General features: G+C 33.2%; 1 protein-coding gene across 2 annotated transcripts in view; it reads left to right on the top strand.

Annotated features, from left to right (window-relative positions):
* The window catches only part of LOC147072840 (uncharacterized), a 452,433-nt gene that overhangs the window by 352,066 nt on the left and 82,403 nt on the right, over positions 1-17,964 (top strand). The window contains exon 2 of one of the 2 annotated variants that reach the window (XM_085945864.1): positions 14,009-15,608. The exons of the other annotated variant lie outside the window; for it this stretch is intronic. Coding sequence (XP_085801990.1) covers positions 14,009-14,088 — 80 coding nt within the window. The 3' untranslated portion in view covers positions 14,089-15,608. Of the gene's footprint in view, positions 1-14,008; positions 15,609-17,964 lie in introns of those variants that run through there. 2 annotated transcript variants of the gene reach the window in all.

Here is a 17,964-nt window from a genome sequence, read left to right as displayed (position 1 = left end):
ATTTATTTCTATGACTAGTATAACTGACAAAGTTACTAGAAACTAGAAAAAAATATATTTGAAAAAAATACGATGCTCGATGCTGTATATATCTGAGGTGTTTTCAAGTTATGTATATTCAATATATGGAATGTTACATTCTCAAAATCTTATAAATTATTCGTTGAATAAAAGAAATGGTTTATTAATTCTTATATATTAATAAATTTTTCGACGTAATGAAAAAAAATCAATAATGTTCAGGTAAAGCTGTGAACATTATAATTACGATACGCTATGTAGCACCTGTATGCACTTTTCTCGTGTTATCCTCACCAATATCACGTGCTACGGCGCTTGCTACGCCTTATAAATTACCCAATCGCCCACGTAAGCGATCTCTACGCCAGCGGATATGTAGCCGATTCTACGAACACAAATGAAATCGTTACTTCCGCTAGCGGGCTGCATTGTGGCCCCTAACGACTGCCGCCGTTAGAACAAATAAGCTCACGTTACTTACGGCTAATTATATTTCTGTGCATTGTCCGACGATCGTTACAGCTACATGCAATACAGGGAGATAAGTTGTGTCCATTCAATTCAATGGTGTGGTTTTAACGTATACTATATTAATTATTGTGAGTTGATTCCAGTAACTAAAACTGTGTATTGAAGGAATATAAACGATTCGTATCAGATCAAAACAGAACTACACACTTCGCCGCTTACATTGCAAGTACCACTTAAGTAGGTAACCGTTAAATATAATATTATGATTTCTTCTTCGTAGTATTAGATCTTCAAAACTTAACAAAGTCAGATCATTTTCCTCGGTGCGTAGGGTTACTTCGAATTTCATTTATTTTAGTGAGACTGCTTTCCATGCTTTTCATTCGCCGCACTTACTGGTTTGGTTATCAGAGAACCCCCCTCATTTTACCGTATTGTCTTAAGTGTGACTTATCATGAATTTCAGTATATTGAGTGATTTTCATAGTCATGATTAGGCTATATTTGCTTTCCTTGCAGATAGTTGGCCTTCTACTGGTAAGGCCATATCTCCGATCACTTCTTGCTTTGTATATGGATTTGAGTCTTGTTTTGTATATTTGTTCATGATATTTTAGGGGTCCGTCTCTTGTGCAGCAGGCGTCTGCGCCTGCATGAATCACCAAAAGGTGCGTTAGACCCTCTCACGCTCACCTGTAGACTCTTCCGTCGTAGTGAATGTAGAAGCTAGTCGGAGCTGTATTCCTACGTGGGATTCCTGTGCAGGATATAGAAGGGACATCACACATCGCAATCACAAACGGCATTAATGGGCACGCAGGCTTTATATCAGAGATAAAAAGGGTGTGGAGTGATTCCGTAAAACACGTGAACTTTAGTGATAGGCTTAGGGTTCAGGCACTCCCTTATAGTCTGGAATGTTTCGTTGAGACACTGTCCTCATCTTTAATACTTATCTAGTACTTAGTCAAATACCTGATACGACTAATAAATCAATGATAATCTTGTAGATATCAGATATAACATTTTATATGTTTTGTAATACATATATTTTTATTTTACCACCGACTAGCGTTAGAAATTTTCATACATTTTAAATGTAAGTATTACAGTCTAAAAACGTCAGATAACGAACTTGTCATCACTGAAACTTTGTTACTAGTAAACTCTACTATATCGCAATCCTATATTTTTTCTATGTTTCTTTATCCAATTATTCGGTTTTTAGGGTTATGCTCATCATGCATCTTTGTATACTGTGGTATTCTTAGTTTCTGGATGTCCTTTTTACTGGGTGGTTACCAAGAGTACAGATAATAGATTTTAGTCACACTTGGAGTACACTTTCAAGTAGGTGCTGTGACACCCCCGTATGGTCCCCATTTGGAGATGTCTTTGTGTATCTTGAGAGGCCCGAATCGGTATCGAAGCCAACAAATAATAACGGCTGATTGCGAAAATAATTAAATAATGTTTAATATCTGTCTAATAAATATCTGACCGGCAACATTGTCAAAAAAAATACGTATGGCAACGCCGCATTTGGTGCACAGATCGCGAGTGTAACGGTTTTTTTTTGCAAGGAGAAGCTTCCTTGACAGCACGGAGAAAACACTGTTCGCTCGCGCAACACACATTTCGTACGGATAAAATAAATTATATAAAATTAGTAATCTAGTATATATTAACACCAAATAAACTCGTCGTTTCTGATCACAATTCCGGTGTGTTAATTATCCACCTTCCATCCCGAATCCAGACGAAAAAACCATACTAAAAATAAAAGTGACAGTTTGAAATTCTCTTACCAAAATGGAGGGAAGTGATAAGTGGCCCCAGTCAACGTGGGACTACGCTTCTTGATTTTGATAGTCTGGAATCAAGAAGCAGGTGGAATTTCTTTCACCCGGACACACACCCTGAGATCCAAACACCGGAATAGGAAACGGCGAGGAAGAAACATCCAGAGGCTTGCCCTCTGGTGGCGCTCAACAAAGTATAATAATAGCAGTAGAAAGAGGATGCTGCCAAAGCCAAGCCAGTGAAGAAAAGAGCAGAAACACCCGGATTGCGAAGTCAGGGCTCCCGATGTACTCCCGACCAACTGCATCCGCCAGCGAACTTGGCCCACGGACGAGTGTATCGGGCAAGACCCTGGCTCCAACGAGGGAAAACGGCATAAAATGCCCTGCATCATCAGCCGCTTGAGCCCTCTTCGTCAACAGCAGCGTGTCTGTGAGCCTTGCAATCAGCCCTGGCCCAGATGCACCATGATGAAGAGAGCTACAAAGCGGCCTTCTTCAGCTGAGCTAAGCAGCCTCCATCAGCGGATAGCAGCCAAGCAGCATCCTCAGCCATTAGCATCATAGATTAGTTAGTTTTAAGTGTTTTGTGTTTGGAAGCTATGTATAATAAGTTATTTCAGTGCTCGAAATGGAAAATTTTACAACCCGGAGCGGTTGTATGAAGCAGAATGGCGTTCCGGTCCATTTCGGGCCCTGATATATTTTTAAAATTATTTTTATAAACTTTAAAGCCATTTTAAGTATTAAATTAAGTTTTCGCATATTATATTAGTATAATATCAGAGCAGTACGTGTAATTCAATAGCCACGGCAGGGCAAGCGAGCAAAAAGGGGGTCGAGTAATATGCCGGTATGCATTTTCGTGAGGGATCGACTGATTTTCGGACGGTCGCTGTTGGGAAGGCTGGGTGCGACGTCCTCTCTCAGCATCCGCCCGTTCAGTAGACACGGCGACCGCGAACCACTACGCCCACAAAGCGGCGTAGTGCTGCATCCGAGACTCTCCGGTTGCCGACGGTCCGAGGGTGTTGAGAGGGCTGGGCGCGACGCCCTCCTCTCTCAGCAGCTTTACGGTAGGCCTGGGAACCGCGAACCACTATGCTACAGTGCTGCATCTGAGTCTCTCTGGCCGCCGACGTACCGGGAGGGCTTCGATCCTTCAACGTCTAGAGACGCAACCACCCCTTATCAAGCCGCCGCACTTCCAGTTACACGCGCTATCGTAATCAGTCCTTAGTTGGCCCGATCCCCATTCGGGCCTTTCCGGAGAGGTGCGCCTGTGACACCCCCGTATGGTCCCCATTTGGAGATGTCTTTGTGTATCTTGAGAGGCCCGAATCGGTATCGAAGCCAACAAATAATAACGGCTGATTGCGAAAATAATTAAATAATGTTTAATATCTGTCTAATAAATATCTGACCGGCAACATTGTCAAAAAAATACGTATGGCAACGCCGCATTTGGTGCACAGCTCGCGAGTGTAACGGTTTTTTTTGCGGGGAGAAGCTTCCTTGACAGCACGGAGAAAACACTGTTCGCTCGCGCAACACACATTTCGTACGGATAAAATAAATTATATAAAATGAGTAATCTAGTATATATTAACACCAAATAACCTCGTCGTTTCTGATCACAATTCCGGTGTGTTAATTATCTACCTTCCATCCCGAATCCAGACGAAAAAACCATACTAAAAATAAAAGTGACAGTTTGAAATTCTCTTACTAAAATGGAGGGAACTGATAGTGCCTATTGCAGTCAATATTGCCCATATCATTTTTGCGTCAATGATGTACATTGTATACCATAATATTGAGGATATTATGGGTTTTTCAGTATCATACTCATATAGCTTTATTATGTATTCACGTAGATACATTAGGGAGATATGTGTTAAAGCTAGACGATTCGGTTAAAGTTATCTGAATAGATGGTGTCGGAGAGATTATTAAATTTGATGTATACATAAATAAATGTATGAGCAGGTTCTGCGCTAAGCTTTCATTGCAATAAATGCCAAACTTTTGCCGAAGTTATTTATCAAAAAGTTTAGCAACAAATAATAATTAATTTATTCAATTATCCCATTGCCCACCTTCTAAGCTTATCGCTCTGTCAGGTGTTCTCTTGTTCCTCACTCGTTCTGAATTAAAATATTTCAAAGTTTTAGCGACGTGGCAGAGGTGGATCGAGGCGTTAAATCACAGAGTGAATATTAATATTTTTAATCAATTTTTTTTCTTTAGATTCAGCATTATATTTTTGTAATAAGTACCAAGTAATGAACTTAATATGTACACTAATATATTTGTTTCATTTGAGTAATAATTATTAAACCCGATGTAAAGATTACAAATTAACTTAATATTGATTTGTGTTAGAAGAATACTTACTGATAAACTTATTTCATTCAAGATATCAACTCACATCAGGGGATATCGCGAGGCAGTATTTTATAAGTTTTCATAATAATTATATAAGATCATACATTAATATCTCATATAATTTCTCACTACCAGTAACCTTCCCGAAAAACACGGATTGACGGATAATTTAAGTATTATTACATATCCCGTATGTTCAAGTATTCCCATTCAAAGTAATGTTGGAAGATATTGTCTATTATCATTGAAGTTTTTTTATGTTGAAGATTAATTTCCAATGACGCCATCCTACTGAAACTACTAAATAATTGATCGATTACACCACAATTATTTAAATTATTTTTTATTTGTAAATAAATTATATTAGTAGCTATTATGAATGAATAAAGAAAATATAATGTTAAATTTCCCTCAATTTAACTGGCTTAAGCCCCAATATCTTTTCCTGAGGACAAAATTGTAACATTGAGTAACAATATAATATAAAAACGTTATTTTTTTTTAAATTCTAACATTATCTACAATTTAATTGTGTAAGAAATACTATTCTTTTTTTTCATATTTTTAATATGGCAATGACAGGGTTAAGTATCTTAGACCACCAACACATTGAATACAATTGTTCAGTTCTTATAACCAAGTGTTTTGTGAAAAATAGTTAGCTAATAAAAAAACTAATAAAACCAATATACCGTATTCAATTTATTCGGGTGATTTTTGTTAATATTAATTATTAAGTTATTGTCTGTTTCTATACTATATAATATTGTCACCTCTGTTATAAATATGTCAACAAGCTTTATAAACCGTTGAATTATGATGCATAAGATAACATGACCTAATCAAGGCTGATTAATTTTATAATGTACAAATGTGACGAATATTAAAAAATAAATAAAACTGAAAAGTATTTTTAACTTTTACTCTTACGTTAAGAGCATACATAAGTGAAAAAGCAAATAATTTTCAACAGTAGGTGGAAGGAAATTTCGCAGTCGTTGCCAATCGGAGACTGACAGTCGAGGTGTGAGTACGTCAATTTTTTTTGTGATGGCGTCGGAGGAATATATTCTTAAATCTTGTAAAGATTACTAAAAAACGTTCCGCATGTACTTGAAAAAGAAAACATGTCTATGAATATACTATTATTATCATAACATTAAAAGGACGCATGTTGAATTTTTATGACAAATTATATTTCGTTCGGCTCGCGTCATTTGCACAATCTGCGCATCGCCTAGTCACGATCTTTTTAGACCATGCCTCAGCTGAAGTATAGCCTTTATACGTCGCATGATAGATATAGCAAAATTGTGCTACTCTATGGATTACTCAAAATGTGTAAATTGGCATTATTTTGGTTTTCTTTTATTCTTCATTGCTACTAAGTGCTGATATTGGGTTAGTACAGATGTAACTATTGGAAGTATATCAATAAAATGACATAGCTACTGTGTCATAAAAGACTACACGTACAAGTTGACAACACTGAAAAAACTATTTATGGTAAAATAAATTATTATAGTTAATAATGTTGTAGTAAGCTTTTTATCTGTGTGTATATGGCTTTACGCAGCCTTCTGATTATATACGATGCAAGAAATTCATGCGATGCCTACCTCCGTCTTAAGACCTCAAAACCGGTGTGCTTGGGGCCCTAAAGCTACTTAATCCGACACTGCGGCCCGGCGTTAATACACCTGTGGAAGTGAGAAATTCGTTAAATTCCGTTTTAACGACACTCGCAAATTCGTTACGCCACTTGACGATTTAAATTAGTTATTTTGATATACACGGCGGTCTGGAGAGGGCTTAATTTAATTAAGGTTAGCTTTATAAATTATTTTTTTACTCATTGCCTATGTTGAAAATATTTCTCGAAATTCTGTACATATTTTTCCTAATTTGGAAAAGCGAAATATTTATTCCACGTAATATTAGTAATAATATTTCGAACAAAAAATAATTATTTCGTAATTTTTCAAAATATATTCTATTCATACATAATAACGACTTCAGAGAAATATATACATAGGTAAGAACTAGAAAAAATCTTTTTGAAAAAAAATTGTACGGGTTCAAACACGCCCCCATTGGATTCTATCTATTAAACTATGTGCGTCTTAACTAATTAACTAGTGGGTATTACAATTCTTTCTGAAGCGCTTTCTAAATTGCGTTATTTTTATGGCAGTCGGCTTTTGTATTTTAAATCACAGTATTAATTGCTAACCGGTGTCAAGATCTCTCCAATTTTAACTAAAACGTACTTGCACTTACTAATAATAAACCGTTTTTTTATTAAACGAATAATTGACGTTTAATAAAGAATGTTACATTCTTAAATCGTGTGATTTATTCGTTGCATAAAATACAATAGTTTATTATTTTATTTTCAGTTGTAAATTTACTTCACTGTATTTTTATTAAGAATATTAAATTACATAGTTGGTAGATATTAATGACGTAATTTAAAGTTACTTAATATTTTCAATGTTAGTAATTAGGTCAGTAACTTATTGGTGAGAGACTTGTCCGCCAAGTACCTATAAGACTTGTGCTCAAATCGCAGTTTTTTAAAGATTTATCTAATATTTACGTATATTTCGGAGACCTTTTCAAGTTATGTCAAAGATATATTTTTAATAAATATCCTCAATCAGATATGTAATTCATATTTCCTACCTATGTATATGTTAAATTATTGTGGTTATTAGGATGGTTAAGTGGATAAAAACAATGTAATTTTTTAATTCATATTATTGAAGTAAATTTTTTGGGCATTTATATTTGCTACCGCACGAAACAAATTCCGCTTACCCGCCGTCGGGTAAAAAAAGTTTGACACTGATATAAAGGAAGGGAAAAAGCTCAGTGTAACATTATCATACAATATGTATTAAGAGCAATCTTCAGTGAAACGGCAAATAATGATTTTCAGCAATAAGTGGGACGTAATTTTGCATGCGTTGCCAGTCAGAGAGCGATAGTCGACCTGTGAGCACGTCAATTTGATTTGTGATGGCGTCGGAGGAATTAATTCTTAAATCGTGTAAAGATGACTAAAAATGTTACGTATTTACTCGAAAAACAAAACATGCCAATGAATATATTATTATTATCAGTAAACAACTTAAAAACAATAAACATAACATTAAATGGACGCATGTTGAATTTTTATGACAAATTATGTTTTGTTCGTCACGCGTCGTTTGTACAATCTGCGCATCGCGTAGTCACGATTGTTTTAGACCATGCCTCAGCTGAAGTATAGCCTTAAGTGTAAACTACATACGCTTGTGCTACGAATATCAGTTGACCAATCACTCACACCACTTTGGCCGTAAAGCAAATCATTACATCGATAAGAAGATGAAAAGATACACTTTTTTCATACAAAATAATACTGCCAACATGTTATATGTAAAGTACGCGAAAATCGTAGCCGAGATACAATTATTTTTAATCTAAAAGTTGAATGAAATTGAATATTTCTGTTTTAATTAAAATCAAAGCTCTTGTCGACAAATTTGTACATCGTACTTACATCAATTTTATAATATATTATTACAAGCGAATTTTTCACTCGTCTTGTATTTTTAACTCGTATCTTTATTAAGTTAGAAGTCAAATATAATATAGTATTATATTAACCTTTATCAGGTATATATTTAGTAAATATATATCTCAAGAGTCATCACTTATGTGAAATCTCGTAATTCCTTGCAACGGTGGCTTTCAAGCGGTTCGCACTTCGCACTATCCAACTGTTGAAATATTTTACGAAATTTTTAACCGATTATTAACATCAAAATCATGGAAATAATAATATTGCATATTACCGTATATCTTTATACCAAAGCATCTAGACTCCACCGAAGTAATAATATGAGCAGTCACAGATGAAGCTTTAGAAAGTTTTCCTAGAACATATTAGCACAACTTTTGACGTAAATTTTGTTCGTAAAGCCGCGTTGACACGGTCCAAGTACGGATCCAAGTACACTTGGATCGAGTGCCATCCAAGTGACAGCTTCATACTATTTATTCCTATCCAAGTTAACTTAGATGAGTAGGACGCGGTCCAAGTAGCTTGGATAGGAATAATTAGTATGAAGATGTCTACTTGGATGGCACTCGGTCCATGTGTACTTGGATCGTACTTGGATCGTGTCAACGCGGCTTAAACCTACGATTTACATCCAAAAAAAATTTGGGTATGTGTGGTATATTAATTTGAATGCATCATATTATAACAGTTTTATACAGTAGTGGAAATTGCGCTCTTGGGTTATGATAATATGTTACTCAAAAGTAGCAAATAAAACAAATCGAAAAGTCATGAAACTGTATGCATGTAAAATGGTATGCATCGCATTTAAATGATTTTCTACCAGTAGGTATGAATTATTTTATGAATATTTGAAGGACTCTGCTTATACCAGAATATTTTTTTTTTAAATAGTGCATTTGACTTACTTTGGACATGGCGGCCGTGCAATTTCTGAGGAAACTCTAAATGAAGCGCCTAGTATCAAAAGCCCCTAAAACGATTTTAGGTAGTTATGAGAAAAATGAGAAAAACTACTTTAGGTAGTTTTGAGAAAAATGAGAAAAAATCATCTAATAAATCTGTAAACTTTATGTATTTATTTTTTAATTCGTTACATTCTAAAGAGTATTTTGGCTTTCCATTTTTGGGGTATTTGAAAAGCACACCCAATCATTTTAGCGGGTTTTGAAATTTACCCTAATTTTTGATCATACATATTGACGGTTTCTGGCGTTTTTTAAAGTTCAATCTTCGGCCACCATATAGGTAACAAAAATATCCATCTAAATACATATCTAACTCAAAAATTTTCAAAAACCGTTTTAAGGGCTTTTGAAACTAGGCGCTTCAAATATAGAATTAATTGAGTTAGCATTCCATTTTACAAGTAGAATTCCATTTTACAAGAAATGAATATATAATTAATATTAAATTCTACAGGTTTTTAAAAGGTTTGTCGATAGCTATTTCGGTTGTAACACCATTATCAAGACTATTCAGATAGGCCGTTTGCCTTTGCTTAAATACTATACGTATAGATAGAGACAGAATACATTTTCTTATTCGTTCAACGAATTCATTGAACGAATAAGACAATGTATTCTGTCTCTATCCATACGTATAGTATTTAAGTAAAGGCAAACGGCCTATCTCAGGGAACTCAGAAATAATGGGAACTGAAAAACATAACGGGTAAGGCGAAAGCAGGTAACCGACTCGAGTAAGGAACAATCCGGGTTAAACTTATACACGTGTCAAGAATACGTTTTACGTCGAATACTGAAAACTGCTCTCGGTTTATGCATTTACGCTCATTTAATATTGGTGTATTACACACACTATTGCACATGCATAATGCGTGCTTCATTTTCGTAGGACACTCACACATTCCAAACCTTGCATCAAGATGCGGCGTATTGAATATAGCCTATCTTGATAATGGTGTTACAACCGAAATAGCTATCGAAAAATCTTTTATAAACCTTTAGAATTTAATATTAATTATATTTTCATTTCTTCTAAATATAGAACACAATAGTGTGCCAGGTGGTATTTTCGGAATGCAATGTATATTATGTAACTTAATAAGTTTTAAAAAAAGCTCAGATTGTTGACAAACCTTCTGCTTTGATGATTTTATTTATCTGTATATAAAACCATTCCGAAGTTGATTAAATACTAATATTTCATTTGTTATTTAAGTTAATTTAATTCGAATTACGTAAACGGTAAACGGACAAACTTAACATAAGAATTACCCATGCTTTTAAATTTGTTTATAAATTGCCCAGTTTACCATATTGTCATGTAAGTTTCTCTCTGAGCATATTATACCATCTAATTCGATGAATAATATCGGAACATAATTATTGTAAAATGAATAATGATAAATATTCAGAATTGTCGTGTTTTGGATAACAAGGCATATTTATAATTGTTCAACATCGGTAGGTCTTTATATTAAATAAAAGATATCTACTTTTTAAATTTATTTTAGAACCGGTTGTTTAACAATTATAATGACACCACTGCCGTTAGGGTATTTATATCCTCGTATGCTTGGCAAGTGTGCAGAGGCTGGAGGCACTAAAACGTGATGTCACCCTCTAATTGGATCACGTGCCGCGTCCTCTCGAAACCGGTGCTGTGCAACTGAGCAGTAGCAAATTTACCTTAGGACACCATGTCAGCCGGGGTTCGTGATTTCAATTACATTCCGCTGAGTCTATTGTTGTCAATCTATCGTGGCGGAATTGTTGATCTAATATTACCCCATCTGACTGAATCTACACAACAGTAGGCTTAGTCTACACATTCCTTTATAAAATTAACAACGCTAAGGTTTAGTATCACTAAGGTGAAGGCGAATGTGTAAATTGACAAATCTGCAATAATTCTAGAAAAGGGTGTATTTTAAGCCAGATACAACATGAGATTATAAACAATACCACATTTTTTTAATGTTTGTTATTTATTTGAAAGATTAATACATGACATTTCATTTGAAAATGACTTAGGGTGTATAGCCACCCTGGCTGTTCTTGAGGGTCTAGGACGATTTGGCACCGGGACAACTGGACGTCACGGAATTCGAAAATAAATAGACGTTAGGTACATATAGGTACTTAAAAAAATATTTTATATTAATATTTATATTTAAATGATTATATTATGATTTAATAGTGGGTGATAATGTAAATATGCAGACGTAAATAACGATTTAATCTTACATATGTTAAAGTTCCAACGAAAAAAGAGTTTTTTTATTTTATATAAAGCCTTAGGCATGGTAATTCTCAATCCGCAATAAAGAATACATTATGTTAGAGTAAAATGAATTAAAACTACTAAGCAGTAGATAGAAACTGATTAAAATACCTCGTCTACGTTCTGTATACGTTTCTACGACAGTGCGGCGTCCAATTGTCCGGAGTCCAGTCGTCCCATTCCCATTCTTGACGAAGTGCATTTTGAACGTCCAACTTTGGCCACTTTTGAAACACTGCTGGCCGTATATGACGAATAACAAAAAGTGAGCGCAGTATCACAGCTCAGTGTGACAATTAACTCGTTGGTAAGTTATATCTAAACCAAAAAGTAGTCCGTACGTTTCCTGTAAATCATTTACAATAATAAATTCATTCAAAGTCTTCTTAGTAATTGAGATCAACCTACGTCTGAGACTGCATATATACTTTCAATACGTAGCTGTATTACCTTTCCCCGAAACTCCTTGGACTGACCGAATGACAAATTAATGTCTAGGTTCTCAATGGAATGAAAATGGACCAAGAATTTCTTCATTCTCAACTTATCATACAATGTAAGATCCACGGTAAGCGTCGCAGAGGACGACGTGACATTTTGTAGCTGAAGAACTTCCGTAATTGGTTTGAGGCCAGCTCCAAAGAACTGTTCCGGGCAGCAGATGATTAATTAAAGATCGCCCTGATGGTGGCCGACATCCGTTCAGGGATGGCAGGATAAGAAGAAGAATATGTTTTCAAACTAGAATTGAATAACGTGTATACCTTATTACTAAGTATAGAAGTAAATTTAAAAACTTGTATTGGAAATAATTTGAAGTGTTTGGAAATACTAACTGTTAATATATTATTTAGAAAGCCTATTTAAATATCATTACTTATAAATAATGGCACTTGGTAAATTTAGTATATATGAAAAATAATAATATGCATGTTGGTACTATTGGTGGGTGCGCATTGTATCTGAATATATCGGAAGACGAAACATAAATCGTAAAAATTAATAAAATGGAACAGTAAATAACTTAAATACATTAGAATTTTAATTCCATTCCGTCAATTATCCTCAGCCAAGAGTATTAATAATTTTCAATTAACTTCGTTATTGGTACTACACTATAATGTGGCTCTCGGATTAGAGTAAAATTAAATTATTTTGAAATGATTAAAACAAGAAAAAGGATCTCACCATGGTTGCTTATAAACAGAATCTTAACTTTACTTGATTTATATAGTGAGGGTAAAATTAACAAAAAAACTAAAACACTTACTCCAATATCTGGATCAAACACGGTATGGTATTTTTGTAATACGCCGGATTGAACCAGCATCCACGACCAAACTGACACTTTACTGATTACGCCACCGTGGGCACCAATTATTATACAATTTTATTCAATCACAGAAGAGTAAATTAAAATTATTTCCATTATGTGCAGAATCGTCACATTATAATACACATCTTATGTTTCTGTAAAGCATGCCTAAGCAAATTTCTCTGTTGATTATTTGCTTAGGTGTGTCTTGGAATTTCTGCTAACAGTTAGTTATGTTACAAATGTTGTACACATAGATATATTTGAGTGTACTCTAATTTATTATTCAATGTAATTTGTAGAATCAATGACATAATGATAAGGAAATGAAAATAAATCATGTCAGTTATATGAATATAATGTTGCATTAAATATACCTAAGTGTTTTTATTTAAAAATACAAAGATTCTTTTTTTTTCAAAAAGATTTTTCTAGCTTTAGATATGTTTCTGAAATGTTTTCAATTTATATAATATGTTCAATAAAGAATGTTAAATGTTTAAATCTTTTCAATTATTCGTTGAATAAAAAACAAATAATAATTTTACTTATTAGCAAGTACAAGTATGTACGTAAATTATTAAAGTTATACCTAACATAAATCCTTAGAGATCCTGACACCGGTTAATAATTAAGGAAATTATTAATACTATGACATAAAATACAAAAGCCGACTGTCAAACAGTAACGAAATTTAGAAAGCGCTTCAGTGATAATTATTGTAAAAACTAGCAGTGAAATTCATTGCAATTACATAAGCGCGAATCCCTGGAAGCCCGGGTTCAAATCCCGGCAAAATTCACATTTTCGTTTTTCAACGTGTGCTTGGACCCATAGAATTAGTATTAAATTTCATTTTTTTTAAACATATTGTGGACATTACAAATTGTAAGTTTAAGACGTTCACTACATGACATGAAAAAAAGTACTATAGGACCTAATAGGTTGAACGAGTGGATTAAGTATGTACCTACGTACATTTCTTGCAAAAAAAAAAAACTTGTTAATACAATCTCCACCTTATGGAGGTTCATAATACGCTCTTCTTAGGATCGAAAATTGTAAAACATGATTTGTATAAAGATTTACGTTAAGAGTTGACTGTTCATCTTATAAGCGTTATTTCAAAGAACTATATTTTTCGCCCAATTTTTTCTAACAATGTTTTAAATATTACTCTTTTTCTTTCAGGTAAGAACTATATTCATATACATAATGGTCGGCGTGATCACACCTATAGTATAGTAAGTAGATACTTTCTTATATACTAAATTACCTATTTTCATTCTTTTCTTTGTTTATGCAAGTTATCAGAAGTAAGTAAGTTCCTACTGATCAATGGATGCTGCATCGCTTATAGATTGAAAAATTTCCTACGATTACGGAACACGTTTTGATCTTAAAGTTATTGCGATTTATAAACATCACAAATTTGCCGTTCCCAATATTTTTGTTTGGCCGAATCTTTGAAGTATTATGAAAAAATCTCTATATGGCTGAGACAGTATGGAACTTAAAATTAAAAACAACTTTGACGTGTAAAACAGTCGACAGTGATATCCATTGAAAATTTTCTATCCTTCAAAAGACTCAAAATGCTAATCTAATTTAATCTCACATAGTTGGCTTCACTGGATTTATTTAATAAATTTTTAAAGAACGGATATACATCCACAAACATTATCCATCAGTTAGCGCCGTAAGCGAAACTTTTATCGTCTCCTCGGAAAATACTTTGAAAAGTTGTATTAGGTATTTGTATACCTACCTTTTTTAATTTACCACACTAGCTTCAAGCAACGTATGACCTGTCTACCTATACGAAACCTCACTGCCAGTAAGGTTATTGAATAAGAAGTTACGTAATATTTTCGTAGAAAAATAATATATTAGAAAATTTCAGAAGAGAAACGTCTCTCCAGAAAGAAGAAAGAAGCAAGAAAGCTGTTTTGGAAGGAAAATGCTCGGTCAAAGTTAAAAATGCTGTTTCTAATTTAAAAAAATATATATTTTGCACGTCATCCATTATTAAATATTATTATGTTATTTTAGTTTTTGGAACTCAGGTATAAAAAGGTGCGCTAACCTATAATCGAATGGCAAATCAAATTTATTTGATTTAAAGAATTAATTATTAAAACACGTAACTTTTGTTTATTTATATTTTCATGAAAATAATGTTTATTATAATGTATTTAAGTCAATCTTACCAAGTGAATATTTTATTCTGGTAAACATTGTTTTTCTTCCAGCGGTTACGAAAACATTATACCTACGACTAAGTTTTTTATTATTCTGTCGAAAAACTTTTGAATTGGAAAATATTGTTTATGTTCCAATAAAAAAATCTAAATATGAATTTTTTTCTCCCACTTACGAAACATTGGAAAAGCATTTTTTCACGAGAAAAAGTTTTCAATCAGTCACTTTGGAAAAAAACTTGTTTTCCATTTTTTTTGACGAAATTCTCGAATCTTTTAGCTGCGTATCTTGTTATTTCCCTTGTTATAAAACTTGTTGGAAAACATTCCAATACAAACAATCGATTCTTTTCATTCTTTGTATGACATTGTTAAAATTTGAGACAAAGACTTCCTATTGTCACTTATTTGTAAAAGAAAATCTTCGGAAAACTTATGTATGTTATTTTTTTTACGTGAAAAATGATTTTGTATGTACATATTGTATTATAATAATAATATTGATCGCACAAGTTGGCATATTATATATTCATGGTATTAGTTTTCATTGAAGGACATTCGTTAAATTCATGTACATAGGCGTGGAATTAGATTGATTCTTAGGTCAATAATTATTATAAAGCAATCAATATTCATAGGATGTTTATCACACTTGAATGTGTCAAAGACTTAGCTTATAATAAGTATCTGTAGAATTATCTTCAAATGTGTTAATCTTGCCGATCTTTTGAATAATAAAATGCATAATTCTTGTAAAATTTGGGATCACAGAGATTATCAATATAATTTTTTATCGTAAATATTTTACTAAAATTATCTCGTCATTAATTATACTAATGGTTTTATAAATGCGTTTAAAAATTAATAAATGTTAAAAATCTTAACACCACTGCACATTCATGTACCGAAATATGACTATATTCTAAAACATTAGAGCGAGAGGTTTAAAAGTATACTATTTTATGTAATAAAAATACTTTATGCAGTCATCAAATGTTTAAAATAAATATAAAGGATAATAAAACTTCAAAATTATATAAATAGATTATCTACAACGTTTAAGGAATGTCCAGGATCATTGTTTGAAAACACAAAAAAAAACTCAATTTTGACCTATGACGAGCATGTCCCCCCTTAATTGCTAGTTTCATTATTTAGACTATATCTAGTTTGATTGGAGCACGGTCTTGCTAATAACAAAATTCTTTTTGATTCTGCAACTAGTGTAGGTAAATCATACATAAATCAAATTTTCCACGCTAATATATTTTTTATTAATTGACAATATAGTAATAAATGGTTAAACTTTAAAATAAATTAACCGGTAAACCGATAACTGGTAATGATTTTTTTCATTATTTACCGGTAAACCGATTTATCGATAAATGGAAATGGATCCTCCAATTCCTACATTATTTTACCTAATATTAATATATATCACAACTTATTGTTGTATCGGGAACAGGTTGAAGTAATTTTAATATGAATAAAATATTTGTTGTAATCTCTATGTAAAGTCGGCTATAGAGCACTGCAAACCCTAGATCTGATGTCTCATTTTACTCAGTTTTCTGTCAGTCTTAAGAAAATTCTAATGATTTCAAAAAGTACGGTTTTTATAAAGGATTTTTACGTCTTTTGCATGTTTATGAATATTATTACGGTTCTAGAATCTTCTTCGTTATAAAATATGCCGAGAATTTCTTCACCCAAAATTTAGCTTTATGGGCTTAACATAAACATAATAAAGACATTTCTCGTGAATGACGTCTGAATTTTAAAATGATGACCAAGAAAGATATGAAACAAAGAAAGGTGGAATCATTTTATGGCTTAGTGAAAACTCCAAAAATAAATATATAAAAATATCATAATAAATTAATTTGCTATGTATTTCAGCCACAAGCTTCTCATTAAATCATGTGCCTATCACTAAAAATAATAGATTTTTTACTGTCAAAATCGTGATGAGTTGGGAGTAATAATTGAAGTGGTTTTTTTTAAATAGTGCTACATTTATAATTTTGAATTCGATCAATTGTCTCTTTCCCACTTTACATAGTTCTTTCTACCCCACACTAGATATTATTCACAATAATAATAATTATAAGATCACTTAAAGTAAAGGGTTAATTTTAGGACTCACATATTTTGTTTGTACACACACCCTGTTAACGAAAGACGTCTCACAAAACAATTTTTATTTATGGTGACTAAATACTGAGTAATAACTACGTTTTTATAAGTATCTTTATTACGTACCTATGTAATTATTTCGTTGTTTTTATTTAGTGAGATATAAACAAAAAAAATCTTATTTATCAAATCTTTCATCTTTGTAGCCTTAATACCTTCGCCGGTAATATTATTCCAGGCTTTATTAGCAGCGCGGCACTTTTACCAGTTAGAGTGAGCTTTTTATTTCCAAGCTCGCAACAAAATCCCCATATAATGTCATGGAAATTTCCCAGCGCAAACACCGTCGTCGCCGCCGTCGAGCCTTCAAAGCTTACGGGAAAAGCACCGAGCATAACTGCAGCTTTATGCAAAGAAGGTTTTCACGGATAAGAAGATCGCGACCTACCCACGCCGAATAAATCCATCCTTACTGCGTGATGACATTATGTGTATAGTTACAGGCATAGGGCGGAGATTTTTGCCCTATAGTCGGTCATCGACTAATGAATTTTAGCAGGATCTATCTCTCCATTACGTAGTGAACTGCAGGTCATTCAATTACTTGGCAGCAGGGTGTATCAGACAATATAAATATATACACAGAAATAAAATTGCAAGCACCAACACAACAATAAATTGTCACAAATAGTTATTACTAGAAAAGCACAAATAGACCTCAGTCCGTATCAGCGCATTTTAGTTAGTTTTTTAGATGTCAGAGCTTCCCATATAAGGCATAATATAATATGACATGCTCAGTTATTTGGA

The sequence above is a fragment of the Rhyacophila brunnea genome, unplaced genomic scaffold (assembly GCF_057557595.1).
Source record: "Rhyacophila brunnea isolate RB1 unplaced genomic scaffold, BYU_Rbru_1.0 scaffold_19, whole genome shotgun sequence".
Classification (NCBI taxonomy): Eukaryota; Metazoa; Arthropoda; class Insecta; order Trichoptera; family Rhyacophilidae; genus Rhyacophila; species Rhyacophila brunnea.
This window is presented reverse-complemented; position numbering and strand designations above follow the sequence as displayed.